This window comes from Ambystoma mexicanum, chromosome 6p (genome assembly GCF_040938575.1).
Source record: "Ambystoma mexicanum isolate Mex_15411 chromosome 6p, UKY_AmexF1_1, whole genome shotgun sequence".
In the NCBI taxonomy this organism is placed as follows: domain Eukaryota; kingdom Metazoa; phylum Chordata; class Amphibia; order Caudata; family Ambystomatidae; genus Ambystoma; species Ambystoma mexicanum.
The window spans coordinates 1,082,680,151-1,082,696,537 of record NC_090935.1 but is presented as its reverse complement, the minus strand read 5'-3'; the positions used below and the strand labels follow the sequence as shown (position 1 = coordinate 1,082,696,537).

At 40.4% G+C, this 16,387-nt stretch overlaps 1 protein-coding gene across 1 annotated transcript in view; it reads left to right on the top strand.

The window, feature by feature from the left end:
- LRRC2 (leucine rich repeat containing 2) overlaps positions 1-16,387 on the top strand; it is a 1,026,596-nt gene that overhangs the window by 631,538 nt on the left and 378,671 nt on the right. The window contains exon 5 of the mRNA XM_069625672.1: positions 450-586. Coding sequence (XP_069481773.1) covers positions 450-586 — 137 coding nt within the window. The remainder of the gene's footprint in view (positions 1-449; positions 587-16,387) is intronic.

The window sequence follows — 16,387 nt, the reverse complement described above, 5'->3', positions numbered from 1 at the left end:
CAAATGTCAGCATTATGACATTTATACAAATGGTAAATACTGCAGTGGGTAACTAGCACCTTTCTAGTAGCTAATACTGCCGTTGGATAAATATTTACAGCTGGTGGTAAATATTGCATCAGACAAACAGTGTCTGAGATAGAGCCCTGTAGCACAAACAAATTCTACGCTATGACCTGACTGCTAACTTTCCATACCTACTTCACATTGCAGAGGCTGGTTATATGTTTTAGCACGCAAACAAATCATCTCGTAGCTGATCTTATGTTGCGTAAAACTGTCTAGCATTTCTGGACATTATTTTCTTCTGTAATGCGAAGTTTTGGTGAACGAGGCCAGCAGCAGCATCCTTCTGAAGTCAGTATCTGTCCCCCTACAATACTGCCGCTTATTGCAAGTGGTATTCATGCATCTCTTTCCATAATGAGGCCCCCTTTGTATCTTCGCAGGTTATTTACACAACCTCAAAGAACTTAACGTGAGCTTCAACCGCCTAACCTGCATACCTCCAGAACTAGGAAACTGTGAGAATGTGGAAAAAATGGATTTCTCAGGAAACTTAGAACTGACTGAGCTTCCGTTTGAAGTAAGACCCTCATTTAATTTCAAACTGAAATCTGATTTGTCCAGGAGTTGTCACACTTCACTGTGTTTAACATGAAATAAGAATGTATCAATATTGTTGGGTTTGTCTTTGACAGCCATTTTGATGGCACTTTGCATTATATATTTCTCTGTTTTTTTCACATTTCATGGAAGAGGTCAAAACTAAATTCAACCAAACCTTCTCATAATCATTCAAAATGTCGCCCTATGAGGAGACGGTCTTCTGGCAGTTATAAAAAAGGTGTGCACGCTGGGGGGATCCTTTGAGGTTACCAGTTTCCTTTGCCTGTCAGATGAATATGCTGTTGATCATAAGGACTCATTTCTGTCATTAATTGCATACATTTGGGCTGCATAAAATGTCTACTGAATTCAGTCCGAGTGCATCACGGAAATGGCAAGGAGCAGCGCAGGGGAACACTTCATTTGCACTTACGTGAAAAAGGTCCTCCCGTGCTTGTTTGTCATTTGCACTACAAAGTGCAAAAGGGAATGTAAAAGGCAGACAATATCACCTGCACAACTCCCTTTTCTACTTAGAAGAGCAAATTAAGTAAGCAACGCCTGTCAATTACGCATGGCAGGCACATTTAAAATGGATTCCTATGGAATCTAGTTTCAGACACCAGTCAAGAGTGAAAGGCTGGTGATAGATATATCACAGCTTTACGGGAAGGTCAAGGAAGGCCCAGGGCATCACCGTTCCTTTTGGCAACCCCATACTCCTGATGCCTCACCCAACATCCTAACACTCATCACCCCCTGCCTTTAATGCAATTCCTAGTTTTGAAAGTGACCCTCTTTTTCACCCCCTAGAGAGCTCCTACTCGCCATCTATATAATGTCGCCCTCCTACCCTCAGCCTGCCACCCACTGTTCATCATGTATCATCCTGTGCATTTCCTCCCATCCAACGCTGCCCTTCTGCATTCCCAGCTCACTTTGTGTACTTCTGTACCCTAAAATAACACTGTCCCCTCATGCGTGCACCCCAATACACCTCTCTCGTCACAGGCTCCTCCAGTCCACTTGTGAGCCCTCCACCCCATTCCTAGTTACTCATCCCTTCCCTGTGCATTGTCATGTCACTGTATCTATCTTCTTGCTTGGCTAGCCAGGCTCCCTGAAGCAGCTGCTACTATAACCCCAAGGCTTGAAATGGATGGTGTCAGGTCTAGCATTGTGCACCGATAGGTGGGAGAGATGCGTCTCCTGTCTGCATTCAGAGGTGGAGAGGAATCGCCCTCAGTGAAAGTCATCCAAAGTGCATACAGTGACCATTATCCTACATCACTTACAGGTGTGCAGATGAGAGGTGCAGCACACACAGTAATGTTACGTAGGCATATTTGTAGCAAGATTGGTTAGGTTAGTGATAAATTGCACCTAGTAGCTGGCTGTATCATCAAGTAAATCAGTCTCCTCTAAGCCACAAGCAGGAAACAAGTAAACCTCCGCTCGCGACAATTTCGAACCCTAAACATATTGATCAGTCTCTTAGATAGAACCTTCAGTTAGCAAGTGCAACAACATCACACCCTTCACTACACCCTGTGTAGGGTAAATATATATCAATGTTTGTAGCCTCTAAAGATGCGTAGGTAAACTCTCTGCAGAAGGTGAGCAGCAGTGCATTGTTAAGCCCCCTTGCAGCTTCTGTGTTTGATATACAATAATCCACTTGCATCAGTCTGTATGTAGTGCATTAACCCATCAATGAAAATTGCAACAACCTGTGACAACTGTTAAAAGGTGTTTTGCATGTGTGCACTTTGCATTTAGCCCAGGTCTCAGAGCCACTACCGCCTGTTTCGTGCATAGGTGACCAGTCCATTAAAATTGATGTTGCCAAGCACACTCTTTCCCTTCTAGTGATCCATATTTGATAGGTGTGCCTGTCTCTGCACTACACAATTTCCCTGGGACCTGATGTTTCCCTTGTTTACCTGAGGGGGCACTTCATGCATGCATGCTTGATGTCAGAGAGTGTGGACTGCGGAATCTGCAGTCCATTCTGCTTTCCCCTTCTGTAGTGCTAATACCTCCGCTGCAGCCATAGGCATTGCCCTACTCTCACACACCGCGCACCTGGGAAGAGGAGTGTGTCCTGCAACTCATTGTTTCTTTTGGCAATACTCAGATACTAGTGACACCTCTGTAACTCTGTAATTAAATCTATCTGTGTAATGCTTTTACATTTCTAGTGATTGAATAATTTATAGAGAAATATCCCAGATTCAAAAGCCCAATTATGATAATCCCAACTCAAAGTCTGGCGCAAGAAATACACTGCTTTTAAATTGAATAATGTGTTTATTTAAAATAACAAATCAAGGAAATAAAGGAGGGTCACTAACTTTCAACCCTGGGGAAGTCACCCGCAATACATCAAATGTAAACCAGTAGCTTGGCTACAGCTTGTCTGTTATTGTTTCACTAATGATCTCCTTCCAATTCACACAAACAGTCATACATAGAAAAACAAATAATAATGGATGTACTAGATAAACAAATAATATACTCCACATACATCACTATTTATAGATTGATTCAAAAAGGTAAAATAGTTCTTCAAATAACCTTTGTCACAAAAACACATACTGTGTGCTGTAAACCACTGACAAGTATTGACATCAGAGAAACACATATGCTTCTCTGATTGTTGTGCTAATTGAAATCTAAAATATTGAACACTATCTGTGGCAAACAATTGGCTCCTAGATTAGGCATGTTTATAATGTTGGGCACTATATTTGTGGTGTTGAACTGATTGCTATTGTTCATTTTATTTAAATGCTTGGGTACACACATTCTTTTTTATTTTGTCTTGGAATATGAGGACAGCAGCACCTAACTCCTCCACTATAATCAAGCAATTAGGTTAACCCTCAGACCATCCCAAATCAATGTGTTCATTAAGTAACACATTTCAATGAATGCATTGGCAATGGGAGACACCTATCACAAAGTGAAAGATCAAAAGAAATATCGAGGCTTAATACCACCAAAAAATGAAATACACCAGTCACGAGTTCAAAAGTACATGTACGGTTTATTGGTCAGATAGCTATCTGGCTCCCATCGCCTTGCAGTGTGTACTAGCAGACACCATGAGGGGATTGAGTGCTGGACATTACAAAGACATAGGTTTTTATACTTTTTTCCACAATCCCGGTTACATTGTCCAGACCCTCTTCGTGTTATTCATTCATTTTAGGGTTCGTAGCCAGTTCATATAACTAATACAGATTCAAATAACTATACATTGTTCAATGTTTTCCTCAAACACTAGACATGTTTTTCTGCACATACGATATAATGGTAACAATCTTTGCTTTACTTGGTCATGTTGGTTTTTCGTTTGTTCTCGAGCTTAAACTTAATCCAGTTTCAAGGAACGTACACAAATATTTCTGCAAAGGCACACGGTTTCAGCTATTCAACATTCTGTTCCACTGTTTGAACAAGGATGACGCTCTTGATACAGACAACATCTAAATTACTGTTAAATTCAATTTTAGTTTAGCTCCAAGGTCTCTTAGTGCAGGACAAACAATCCACTTTCAGCCGCCTCAACATGTTTATCTACATTGACACAGTACAAACTTCTTTTTTCTCTCCTGGAGCCAAAAACACAAAGTTTAACATGAGACAGAAAGCAGGAGTTAATCAAAATGGCGAATGACTTTAAAATGGCGGCATAGTCAGATATATTCAGGTTCATTCAATTGTGATTTTCAATACGGTGGGTGTGTGCTTAAGCCAATGTTTGTTTCTAGACGGTATTACGCCAAATGTACTTTATGAAAAGGCTTGTTATTTCACATGTCAACACATATTTCAAGGGCCTCAAGAGTTCTATAATTGCTGGAGAAAAAATTGATTATTGTCATTCTGCCTACGATTTCAATTTTAATTATAAATCATAATGCACACATTCCTTGTACAACATTTCCTATTCACTGATCTTGCATTTGACCGTGCCCTCCAAAATACTTGAATTTTTTTTATGTAGACATACGTCTACATAATCTGGGTTCATTGTACTCACTTTTGGTTTGTCTTTCAAAGACCCCTGACATCAACTCGCTTCAGGCAGCACTGCAGGACTAGCTCTTCCTTTTAATCTGCCCACCTGTTCCAAAATCCCTCTCAGGTAATCTGGCACTGAAATGTGAAAGGCCTCTGCATTCAGTCTCAAATAGAAAGGACCTTCTTAAAGAGATTTTGCATCTGTTACTTCCAGTAGGAGTCCCAACCAGCTTTACTCGGTATCAGGTAATATTATCCCCATATATATGGTCGCCGTAAATAATATCGCTGTGAAAAAGTTGTGGCGATATCATTTGGGTGACCATATATATGAGGACAGGGGCAGCGGGGGTTGCGGGGGTATCCCCCGCTCCCCATGAAGAAAAAACAAAGGTTTGAGGGTTGCGGGGGTGTCCCTCGCATGTTCCATGTAATAATGTCCCCACAAAAAACGGCCATTTTTTGGCGATGTTTTTGCAGGACAATATTTTTGCGGGGACATTTTACTCCTGTCGGACTGGTTCTTTGCTTTTTGCTTTTAAGAAACTGTCTCTTTTTCCTATGTGTTTGAATTTAAATACCCAGCACACTCCACCCATGCAGAATCATTTAAGGTGCCATTTTTGGACTGGAGAAGAACTGTCAAAGGTTCCCTTCACTTACTGACCCCCCCTAAACGCCAGGGCCCTCCTCTTCATTTTTATTGGCCCATTGAATTCTATGAGTCATAAGTGGACCTGTCAGCTGTGGGCTAGCCATCCTTTCATTAATCATGATTCAAAATTGTACTGGAATTTAAATGTTTCTTATTATTGCTTGTATGGAAATATCATATAAATACAGATTACATATTCAGATGTGTAAGAATATTCAGAATTCAGAGACATCCTTTATGCTTTTGTCACTATATGCCTTTCAGAGTTGTTATGATATGCAAATTAATTACTAAATCATACATTTTAATATATCATGTTTATATGCATGTGATCCATGTTTTCCTGTGAAGTCAGATTTATCTTCGTTTTTCATTAAATCGGACAAATGGTTCTAAAGTTAGATCTGAAAATCTAGCTCTTATGATAATTGTTGTGATGCATGTTTAAAAGTGACTTTGATCTATTTGAGCCTATTCCTTGCATTCATTTGTGTGTGGGCTTAAATCACTATCACTGGCCCATCTGCTGCCTTTAAACAAATGACCATTGTAATAGGCTTTTTAATGAAACGGGTGGGACATCTTCCCAGAGCTTTATTCCCATGCCAAGGTCAGAGGTTAGGGTCTGTTGAAGGTATTTGCTTCTAAGAATGCATTTTTTGATCCACCAAACTTGTTGACCTTGCATTCAGCCTAAAAATAGAAGTCCATGGATTTCTGCTCAATCCCCAATATCAAACTCTCCTTTAGTGTATTTTCTGTCATTTGGAAACAAGACTTGTGTCTTCAATTAAACACAGATGTGCCATTAGCCGTTTTAATGTCTTGATCCAAGTAAATGCAATGGGGTCTGGAAATTAGAAAGCTGACACTTGCACAGACATACTGTTTCAGGTGACGTAATGTTCACAGCTTTAAATTCCCTTTTCCTTTCATTACAGCCTACAACATAGCATGTGCTTCTTAATATTCTATTTTGTCTATTTCACATTAATGACTTATACATGACTTATAATACCTAATAACACTGACTACTGAAACATTCATGTTTTGTGTATCTTGAAGTCTACCTCGGAGGATTAGCCTTGAAAACTATTGTTTAGTTATGTTGCCTTAATAGCCATACAAAGGCAGACAGGTCTTCGTCTCACATGGGTTCCGTGAAAATGTTATGAATGTATAATATGATTAAGATATCTATTCTTTGATGCCGTACTATGTCTTGCAATTCTGGAAATTAAGCCTATTTTTACCCATGTTTAGATCAATTTGGTTTAGAAGCTATAGGAAAATAGAGGGGTTGAATAAAGGTAAATATGTGGGCTGGGCAGTGACATTGAGACTGAAGTTCAGACACCTAAATTCAGTCACACCTCTGTTCTTTATAACTGTGCATAATGCAGACTGTTCTCCTCTTTAAAGAGGTGGATTGGGTCTGCACAACAATCTAGAAAATGGCATAGTTTATTGGCAACAACTGGGTGTGTAACTGTATATTTAAACATGGTGCAGTGTGTTGTGTATTGGGCGTGGTTAGTGTGACAGCCCACTTATGAGCATGCACACTATTTTAATTCTATCTTCGAAGACGCACATGGAAAACTGGTCTACTTGTGTTTGATGTGTGTAAAAAATACCTTTCTCAATGGCCACATTTAACTCTGCCTTACAGATTATGTACCTATTCTGCTAATGACAGTCTATATATTGGGCCTCGCAACAAGTTCGGTGGTATTCCAGGGATAAATCCACCAAAATACCACCAAATAGATCTACCGCTACCACCACTGGGTCCGGCAGAACTACTGGTTGTAGGCCGTGTTAGTCCCCATTTGTTGGAGTCCAAAAGACTCCATGGGGTTTCAATGCTGGTGGTAATTTCACCAATTTTGCTGATTTTTTTGGGCTGGAAGAAAATCCTCCACCTCACCACCAAAGTTGTAGTACAGCAGTGCGGTAATGCAGTTGAAACAGGGTTACCACTGAATTACCGCACTGCCGTACTAGTAATGAGGCCCATTGTACTGTAAGCCTTTACAAATGCCCCAAAGTTGTGCAAAGCTCCAGTGTTCTCAAGAAACATTTAATTATGTACATACTAGGCCTATAATAATGCTTTACATGCATATTTATGATCATGAGAAAGTGCTAATGACAGATAATTAATAACCTTCTGATCTCGAGAGGTACAGAGCATGAAACAATGAGCTACAGATAACGAATTGTAATGAAGTAAATTTACCTGCACTTATCGCTGCAACGATTCAACAGTATTTCAACAGTGTTATTTATACAGTACTTTTTCCCAAAGTGCTTTACATAGAACATATTTACATACAGGATTCAAACCTGTGGCCTGCGGATCACATACAGATCACAGCAACAAGCACTGAACCCGCTGACCTCTCTTATCAGCTGACTTGCCATTATAGGTTTCAGATGATAAAATGTGTTGTAAATTATACCATCAACTGACCAAGGTGTTGTCAGAAGTACATGCGCACTACAGCTACCTCCTTTCACTGAAAGAGAGCATACATTACAGAGAGTTATTTAGGGCCAAGAAGAACTGTACCCAAGACACAGCCATTATGGAAGTGTCTAAAGAAATTTCCAAACAGTTTCTACACAGGGGCAATTCCTAACACACACATTGTCAAATCATTTTCTAGAGCAAATGGTGCCACCATGTCTGATTTGGTGTGGTACACTATACCTTTCATCTCTAAACCAATGGACCTATGGGTGTTTCAACAAGACCCTGAAAGATATGATGGGTGGCTTTGCAGAGCACCCGAGGAGAAAGTGGGATGCTCCCCTACCATGCCTATTGTTTGTTTACAGCGAGGTGCCACAGAATGGTGTAGGGCTCAGCTACTTTGAGCTTCTGTTTGGCCATCCCGTCAGTGGTCCCCTACATCTCGTGAGAGAAGGATGGGAGGATAACCCCCAAAGTGTGACACAGCAGAATATGTTCTTGCGTTGAGTTCTGAAATTACATGGTACATAGAACAGTCTCAGAACCATGTGATGGCCATTCAGGAATTGATTAAGCATTGGCATGCCCAGAAGGTAGCAGTGACATAGTACACTCCGGGATCATTATTCTGGCTAGTGAAATCTGCCAAACAAAGCAGATTTCAAGGTAAGTAGACAATGGTTATTTCCCAATGGCCTGATTTTAAGGGCCGCAGAGATAGTTATGACCCCAATCCATACTTTTCTAAAATACATATTCTTAACCTTGAACAGTGCTGCGAAAACGATTGCCTGCATACCCCTATCTTCATACCCATGCCCCTTTAAGACTGCATATTCTGTTTATTTCATTACAGGAGTGAGTTATACGTGTTTATATTAGATTGTCTAACTTTTAGTTTGATTAAAGACTCATACTTTGTATATACACTTGATTGGACATTTATTTTGTTGTTTCACCAAAGTACTATTATTGTTTTGGATGCTCCCGTGCCGGCTCACATCCCTCTTGAAGAGTATAGCCTGCCCACGGCCCATGCTGGCTTAAAGAGGCAAAGGAGTTGTACCTTTCATGGTGTGCCTGTTTCACCATCATGACTGAGATGGTGGTCAGTCATAATGTAGAAAGCAATAATGTAGAAAGTCAAAATGTCGATTTTTTTTTTAGAAAACAATAATGTCGAAAAACAATAATGGTGAATTTTTTCTACATTTTTTCGAATTTTTCAACAAAAAAAATATATATATATAATTAAAATGTGTTGAGTATGAGGGGTGAGAGGGTGGTGGAGGGGTGGGGGGGTTGCCGGGGGGTGTTGGGTGACGGGGTAGAGGGGGAACCCCCCTAGTAAATGATACTCTTATTGTTTATTTATTTATTGATAGTGCTAATTGACATTTTTTTTCTAAAAATTTACTCTTTTCATTATATGTATAGGTTTTCGACATTATTGTTTTCTACATTTTTTTTCTACATTTTTGTAAGTCGACATTTTTTTTTCTACATTATGACTATAAACCGACTGAGATCACTCCTGGTTTAGTGGTAGTGAGAGGCTGGGTAGGACTTTAGAAACGACTTCTCATCCCAGTACTCCTGCAGAACAGTAGTCTTTTTGTCACAACTAGTATCTCCTGGCCACCATCGCCACAACCTACATTCCTATAAGTTGCTCATGATTCTCCTTGCGCATTGATAGGGTGGATGAGCCGGCCAAATCCACCTGCCTTGTAAGTGCATGTAGGAAGGCACTCATCACCCCTGAGTGAATATGCCTTTTTCCTGTGATTGTATTGTAAGTCACAGTGCACACATCAGCAAACGCCATAGATGGGCAATCAGGCAGAGAGCTAATATTTTGCACACAGGTTTATTTTGACAGCTGGTATGTACTCCAGAAGGATTTCCCTCTAGATTGGCAGGTATTTTGAGGTACTACACAATGGGTCTCATTACGAGGTTGGAGTTAGCCATGCCCTTATCAAGGGCATGGCTACCCCAAACTCGGGTCCGGCTCCGGGTCCCGTGAAAGGGGAATTACCGGGCCATTCTGACCTTGGAGGGCCTTGTAATGTTGCTATTTTTTTGTTCTTGGTTGAGAGGGACCCGTGTATCAATCAGCTATGTCATGATGCATGTCAATGTGCATCATGAAGAAGGCTCAGTTTGCAGAAACAGCCATTTTGTAGATGCCAAGACCACTATGTAAGTTGAATGGAGAGTTGTACAGTTGCTTGTAAGACCTCCTCTTGTCTATACTGTGTAGTGCATTGATTGCTTCCCACCTTTATGCTCCATGTATATATATTTTTTTGTAATCCTGAAATCTCTTCCATGATTCACTGACAAGACGGAAAAATGTTGTTTAGACAAAAAACTATGCAGCATTGTCTAAGTTGGTAAGAGATTTGTTGTATGTTGCTTTAAAATGCTTCCTTTGTTTCCATGCTGCTGCATACATGCATATGTTTTCAAATTTTGGTCTACAATACATTGTTTTTTCTATTAATGTTCATATTGTTAGATTTTTTAATGTTTTTGTTATATTTCATTAAATTGCATTGCGTTGCTTAATCCTTCTGAAACAACTCAAGCGACTCGACCCAGACTGAACTCACCAGAAAGCTCCCAGAAGCTCTGCTCGACAATGTTGAGCTCGTGAAAGAAGACATTAAGGACCCGATTACAAGTTCTGCAGTATTTCCTCTGCAAAATACTCTGGAAATACTGCAAAAGGGTACTACCATTACTGCAAACGGGTCCACATGATTCAAAGTCATGGAGACCACAGGCAGTTTTGGAGTCCCATAGGACTCCATGGGGATTTGGCATTACTGCATGTGGTAATGTTTATGTGTAGCACGAATGACTACCACACAAAAGCAGCCAAAGTGAGAGAGATTCAAGTGTGCAACTTGTAGTTAGGCCGAGTGGTAAAACATCTGGTATTCAAAATTATCTGATGTTTTATCACTACCACCAAACTCATATTTGCCCCAACATGTCTGGCAGGGTTAAGCCTTGAGCTCAGCCAATCTACCAAACATAAAACTATAGGTCAGTTAGCCAGTGTTTGGTTTGTTCCTGTTGTGGAAGTTCCTCTGTAGCACATTAGACATTTGCCTTCTCTTCTTCCTCTATCAAACTTTTGACTTCCTCACTAGGTTAACAGAAGACATTAACAACCTTCTTCAGGTATGTTTTCTCAGGCTTAACAACATGCTTGAAAATGTTGCTACATTCTGTTAACATTGTTGCATCTTTGTGAGTCTATCTTCTGTGATGAATCAAATGGTATCATGACTTCCTTCCCAGCTATGACCTCCTCCCATGTGGCCAGGGGATGGCAGCCGCTACCTGATCCTGACCCAGGGGGTGGTTATATGAGAGAGGATCACATAGGGGGAAACAACCTGTGGGAGAGGGTTATGGTATCATTGGGTGAGACATTGTATCCCCCTTTCCTTTCTGAAGATACATCTCCATTTCCCCATGCCCTAATAGCCTATTGTAACACCTTCCTGCTTCCACCCATGGAGAGTAGTACAAATCTTTTGTTAAAACCCAAAGGCCAACTCTCAAAATCTAACTGGCCTTGTAAAATTATGAAACCAATGTTTTCCAATTCCACATTCTCCTTTTCCAAAACTAGTTTGCCTTTAAAACCCATTGCAAACATTCCTACCGTTTTTTCAGGAAACGACTAATTCCCACAATCCCCACAAAACTGGGACGAGAAAGAGGAGTGGAGTAATGCAGAACACAGGAATGCACGACCACAGGCAATGCTCTAGTGACACCGAATGCACAGCTTTGCCCTGGACATTTAAATCACTTAAGCAAGGAACGCGGGTAGGCTGCTGGCAGGAGCGAGTTGCTCATTTCTGTACGAAGGAAAATCTGGGAGGAAGGCGGTGGAGCCAACCAAATCGGGAACCTAATGGGAGAAGGCTGCTGGAAGTGGATGACACACTGTGAGTACACCACAAGCAAGCGGAGGGCTACAGGGCATTCTCCCCGTGTTAGAGAACAGTGGTCATAATTTCGAATGCAATAATGTCGAAAGTGAAAATGTCGAAAATATTTGATCGGAAAAAAAAAATGTCGAAAATCATTAATGTCGAATTTTTTCTGTATTTTTTCGAAAACATTATTCAAAGCATTATTTAAGGTAAGTAACAAATAGAATATTAATAATACAATTCATGCAATGTTTATTTAACAAATATGTTCCTTTATTTTATTATTATATTGTTTATTCTGTTTTTTAATAACTTTTATTAATTTTATGAATGAATACTTATTTTATTCAACTGTAAATGTATTGATAAATATATATATATATATATAACATGACTTTAAATGTATTGATAAATATATATATAACATGAAGTTCAACTTGTAATATACTTATTGTCCATTAGATAGTGCTAGAGCATTAGAAACATGCATTTAACTATATGTTTAAAGTTTGTTAATGTTTTCCTATGTACGTTACGTCTGCCTACGTATACGTAAGCGCCATTTTTAAAGCTCATTTTCCAAACGATTCTCCAGCGTTCGCGTCTCCGTTACTCCGTCGTGGATTTCATGATTTTTCGTGGTTTATTTCCGGAACAATCGTGTTTTTTCCATTGGATTAGCTGTTTTTTATGGATTTTTATTCCCTTTTCTTCCAGAGCATCGAGGATCGTGGATTTTTTTCGTATGTGTCCTTTTTGGATTTGCACTTTTTTTCCTTGCTGGATTCGGAATTTTCTTGGTTTTTTTCTTGGCACATTTACATGGATTGCCTTTACAGACTTGGATTTATGGAGTTTCTCATCCAGGATTGTGCATTTTTTCTTCCGTGCTGGATTTGGATTTGTCTCGTTTTTTTTCTTGGCATATTTACATGGATTGCCGTTGCAGATTTGGTTTTATGGAGCTGCAGGTTGGTGTTTTCGGATTTACTTCACCTATGCCACAGTGGATTGCAGCTTGAATCGTAAGTTTGCTTAACATTTTAAGTTAAATGCAACCGAATTCAAGAAGTTTTCTTTATTCTGTGCGATAAAATCTTGTATTAGTTGTACCAGTTTACTTTCGTAATCCCTGTATTTTTTTCTTTTTGGTTCTTGGTTAGCCAATGAAAGTGTTTGTGATATCCTAAATTCTTGGTGGTGTTCTTCAATTTGCAAGTCCTTTACTTAATCTGCTATGCCATCCCTGTCATATCACTAAATAACATTGGTGCTGGTGGCAGATTCTCTTTCTGTTGTTTAGTAGGGTTTATTGTACGCTGCATCAATTTTCCAGCTGGTAACTGAGCCGTTATATGTGTGGGTAATTTGTCACAAACACCTGCAAGTACTGATCCACTAGCTTCACCGTGACTTTCCATGGCTTTTCTTTTTAGTTCGGATAATGTTTTTCTGATAATAATATTGGTCTGATCTGGCAGATGGTTGTGTTCATTTTTACTTTTTATATCTGCGCCCTCTGTAATCGCTCTTGCGCTGCATTTAGTTTTCGCATACTCTGTGCATTTCCAGTAAATGCGTTCTTTTTTTTGGTTTTCCTTATAGAAAACGTATCCATTTAAAACCAACTGCTTTCCTCCTTTTTGTGTGGTGATGAACTCCACTTTGTTCTCCATTTTTTATTCTAAAATAAACGAGAAAATTAACTGTTTTATCTTTCTTGTCACACAATTGTATTTTGTATGATACCTTAATGTCTAGTTACATGTTAGTTATAAAAATATTACCTGTTTTAGTCTGAAGCAACTCCAATCGATTTCCTGCAGTACGTTCTCAAGTGATGTTCTGTCAGGTAATGACGGTTTTCCACAACCGTTATTGGTTTCTTGGTACCTAAACAAGGTTCTTTACTCCTCGTGGTTGTCACCTATGAGTTTAACCCTTTCTTACCCTCTTGTGTTGAGTATGAGGGGTGAGAGGGTGGTCGGGGGGGTGGCGTGTGGCCGCGGGGTGTCGAGTGAGGGGGGTTGGGGGGATCCCCCCTAGTAAATGATACTCTTGTTATTTCTTTATATCGGGTTATTGATATTGTTAATCAACCTTTTTTTTCAACATTTATTTTTCGAAAAATTGACTCTTAATTATATGTATATCTTTTCGACATTCTGATTTTTGACATTTTTCTTTCGACATTTTTGTAGTTCGACATTTTTTTTCGACATTATCACTATAAACCTCAGAGAACAGCACTTTGCTCACCGGAGTCCCATTCAAAGCAGATGAGTCCAGTGGAATCCTCAGGAATAAGGAAAGCGCTGGAGAAATGGTCGGGAAGCAGAAAGTAGCAGGAGACCATCACTGGTGGGCTGCAGAAGAAACGAGAAACGCCATGAAGAACCAGTGAGACCACAGAGGGACAGAGGGAACACCGGGCAATTTGGCAGCCACGCCAAACTAAGATAATTACACATAGCGAAACCAAGAGAGAGAGAGAGAGAGAAAAGGAACGGTTTAATAAACTGGAAAGAGAAAGACTGAAAGCAGTTTTCAAAGAGAAGAGACTGTCAAATTTGTCAATGCATGTTGCAAGCATATAAGAGAGACCCTAAAACAGCCATACATAAAAAACAAGTATATTAGCCAGTCAGGCTTAAAAGAGGAACCATCAATGGTGAGCGAGTGAGCAAGAGCTCACATATAAAAGAGGCCCTGGCATAAGCGTACACCAGCCAGCTATATGTTTGTGCATTTGAAAGAAGCCTAAGCAGGAGAGTACACCATGCAGCTATACATTTGTGCATTTGAAAGAAGCCCTGGCAGGAGAGTATACCAGACAATTAAATGTGCATGTTTTCAAGAAGCACTGGCAGGAGGAGAATGAGCAGGAGCTCACATGTGAAAGAGGCACTGGCAGGTGAGTACACCAGGCAGCTATAGGTTTGTGCATTTGAAAAATCATTTTACATGAGAGTATACCAGGCAATTACAAGTGTACATTTTCAAGAAGCAGTGACAGGCAGTATACCAGGCAATTACAAGTGTGTGTTTTCAAGACGCCTGGCAGAAGAGTATGCCAGGCAGTTGCAAATGTGTAAAAGAAATCCTGGTTGTGAAATACACCAGCAAAGTTGGAAGTGAATATGACACACAAACTAGCCAGCAGGCAGTGTTGGTTTAAGAAACTTGGGAACATAAACCCTGGTGTGAGAGTACACTAGGTATCCTGATCACACATACAAAGAAAGAGAATCAGTCTGAAGCTACCTTTTGTTGTTGACCCAAGGAAACATCAAGAATTATTATTTGTAACCCAAGAAAGCAACAAAGAATCCAGGGGAAGGGAAGGACCCTCTGGAGCAAGCATACCTATCGTAATCGATTTGCTGTGGGAGTTATCGATTTTCTCTTTCTTTTGAACATTTACGAAGCCCTCGAGGCCAAAGACATTGTTCTTTTCACCTTAGAATTAATAGAGTCTGAGAGTCAGAGTAGTACTTTGGGCATAGGAGGTATTTCTTTGGACTTTCTGACACTGACACATCCTTAGTTTTCAGTTTAGGTAGGGAAATTCTGCTAGTGCAAGGATAGCGAGGCCTTTTCCCAACCCCTTTTTTGAACTCATACAAGTCTTTTGCCAAAATCATGTCTACCTTGTGTCCGAGTATCATTCCAGACTCCTCACACTTCCTCTTAACAACTCAGTATACACATTTTATATGATCATAATAATAATGAAAATTAGGTTTCTTGGGAGGGACCAACTTCTCTTTAACTCCCACATTTAGTTAGCACAGTTCTCTTTTTTTTGTGTGGAGTACTCTTTTCACAGTGAGACAGCTGTAGGCAGGCTCTAATACTGCCACCAGGAGAGAGTAACCATGAGGGACCTTGTTCGGACGTTTAAACATCAAATCTGGCCATGCTGCAAGGTTTGGAATACCCAATGGCACTTTTCCCAGGGTAGACTAAATGCTTGCCCTGTCCCTGTGCAGGTGTTGTTAGATTGAATGTGATTGTTAGCTATGCCGATTGGGAGGAGGTTCCTCCATATTTCCAGGGGGTTCATGTTCTCTTTGGAGGGCAGCGACATGAGGAAATAGGTTCAGTAGGAAAAGACTATGGGAAAGATGACACTTTACTAAGAACATTTCAAATGTGCCCTTACTGGCCTAGGTGTAGATGTACACACATTCTTGATGGATATGATTTACAGGGTAATTCATAGAATTTCGCTAATTTTCGATATCCGCGCACAGCGTATTCATGGATTTTAGCCTCCAAAACCAGCCGTGGCGCAGAGTGGCGCAGCGACCCTGCAGCAGCACCAGTTACGCCCCAAGAACGCCGTCGCGTAAGGAAAAGCCATCAAAATTCCCAATTCAGCGCAAAGGGCTGCGCTAACCCTGGCCTAACTTCAGGGCTGCCAAACAGCAAACACCGAGCGGGGAACGTGTATTACTGGGGTGCGCGGGAAGTTCCACATGCGATTCCAGCAGGGTACGTATATTTCTGGGGTGTGGGAAGTTTAACACGCAATATCAGCAGAGTACGTGTATTACAGGGGTGCGTGGGAAGTTCCACACGCGATTTCAGCAGGGTACGTGTATTTCTGGGGACGGGGGAGGTTAAAAAGCGATTTCAGCAGGGTACATG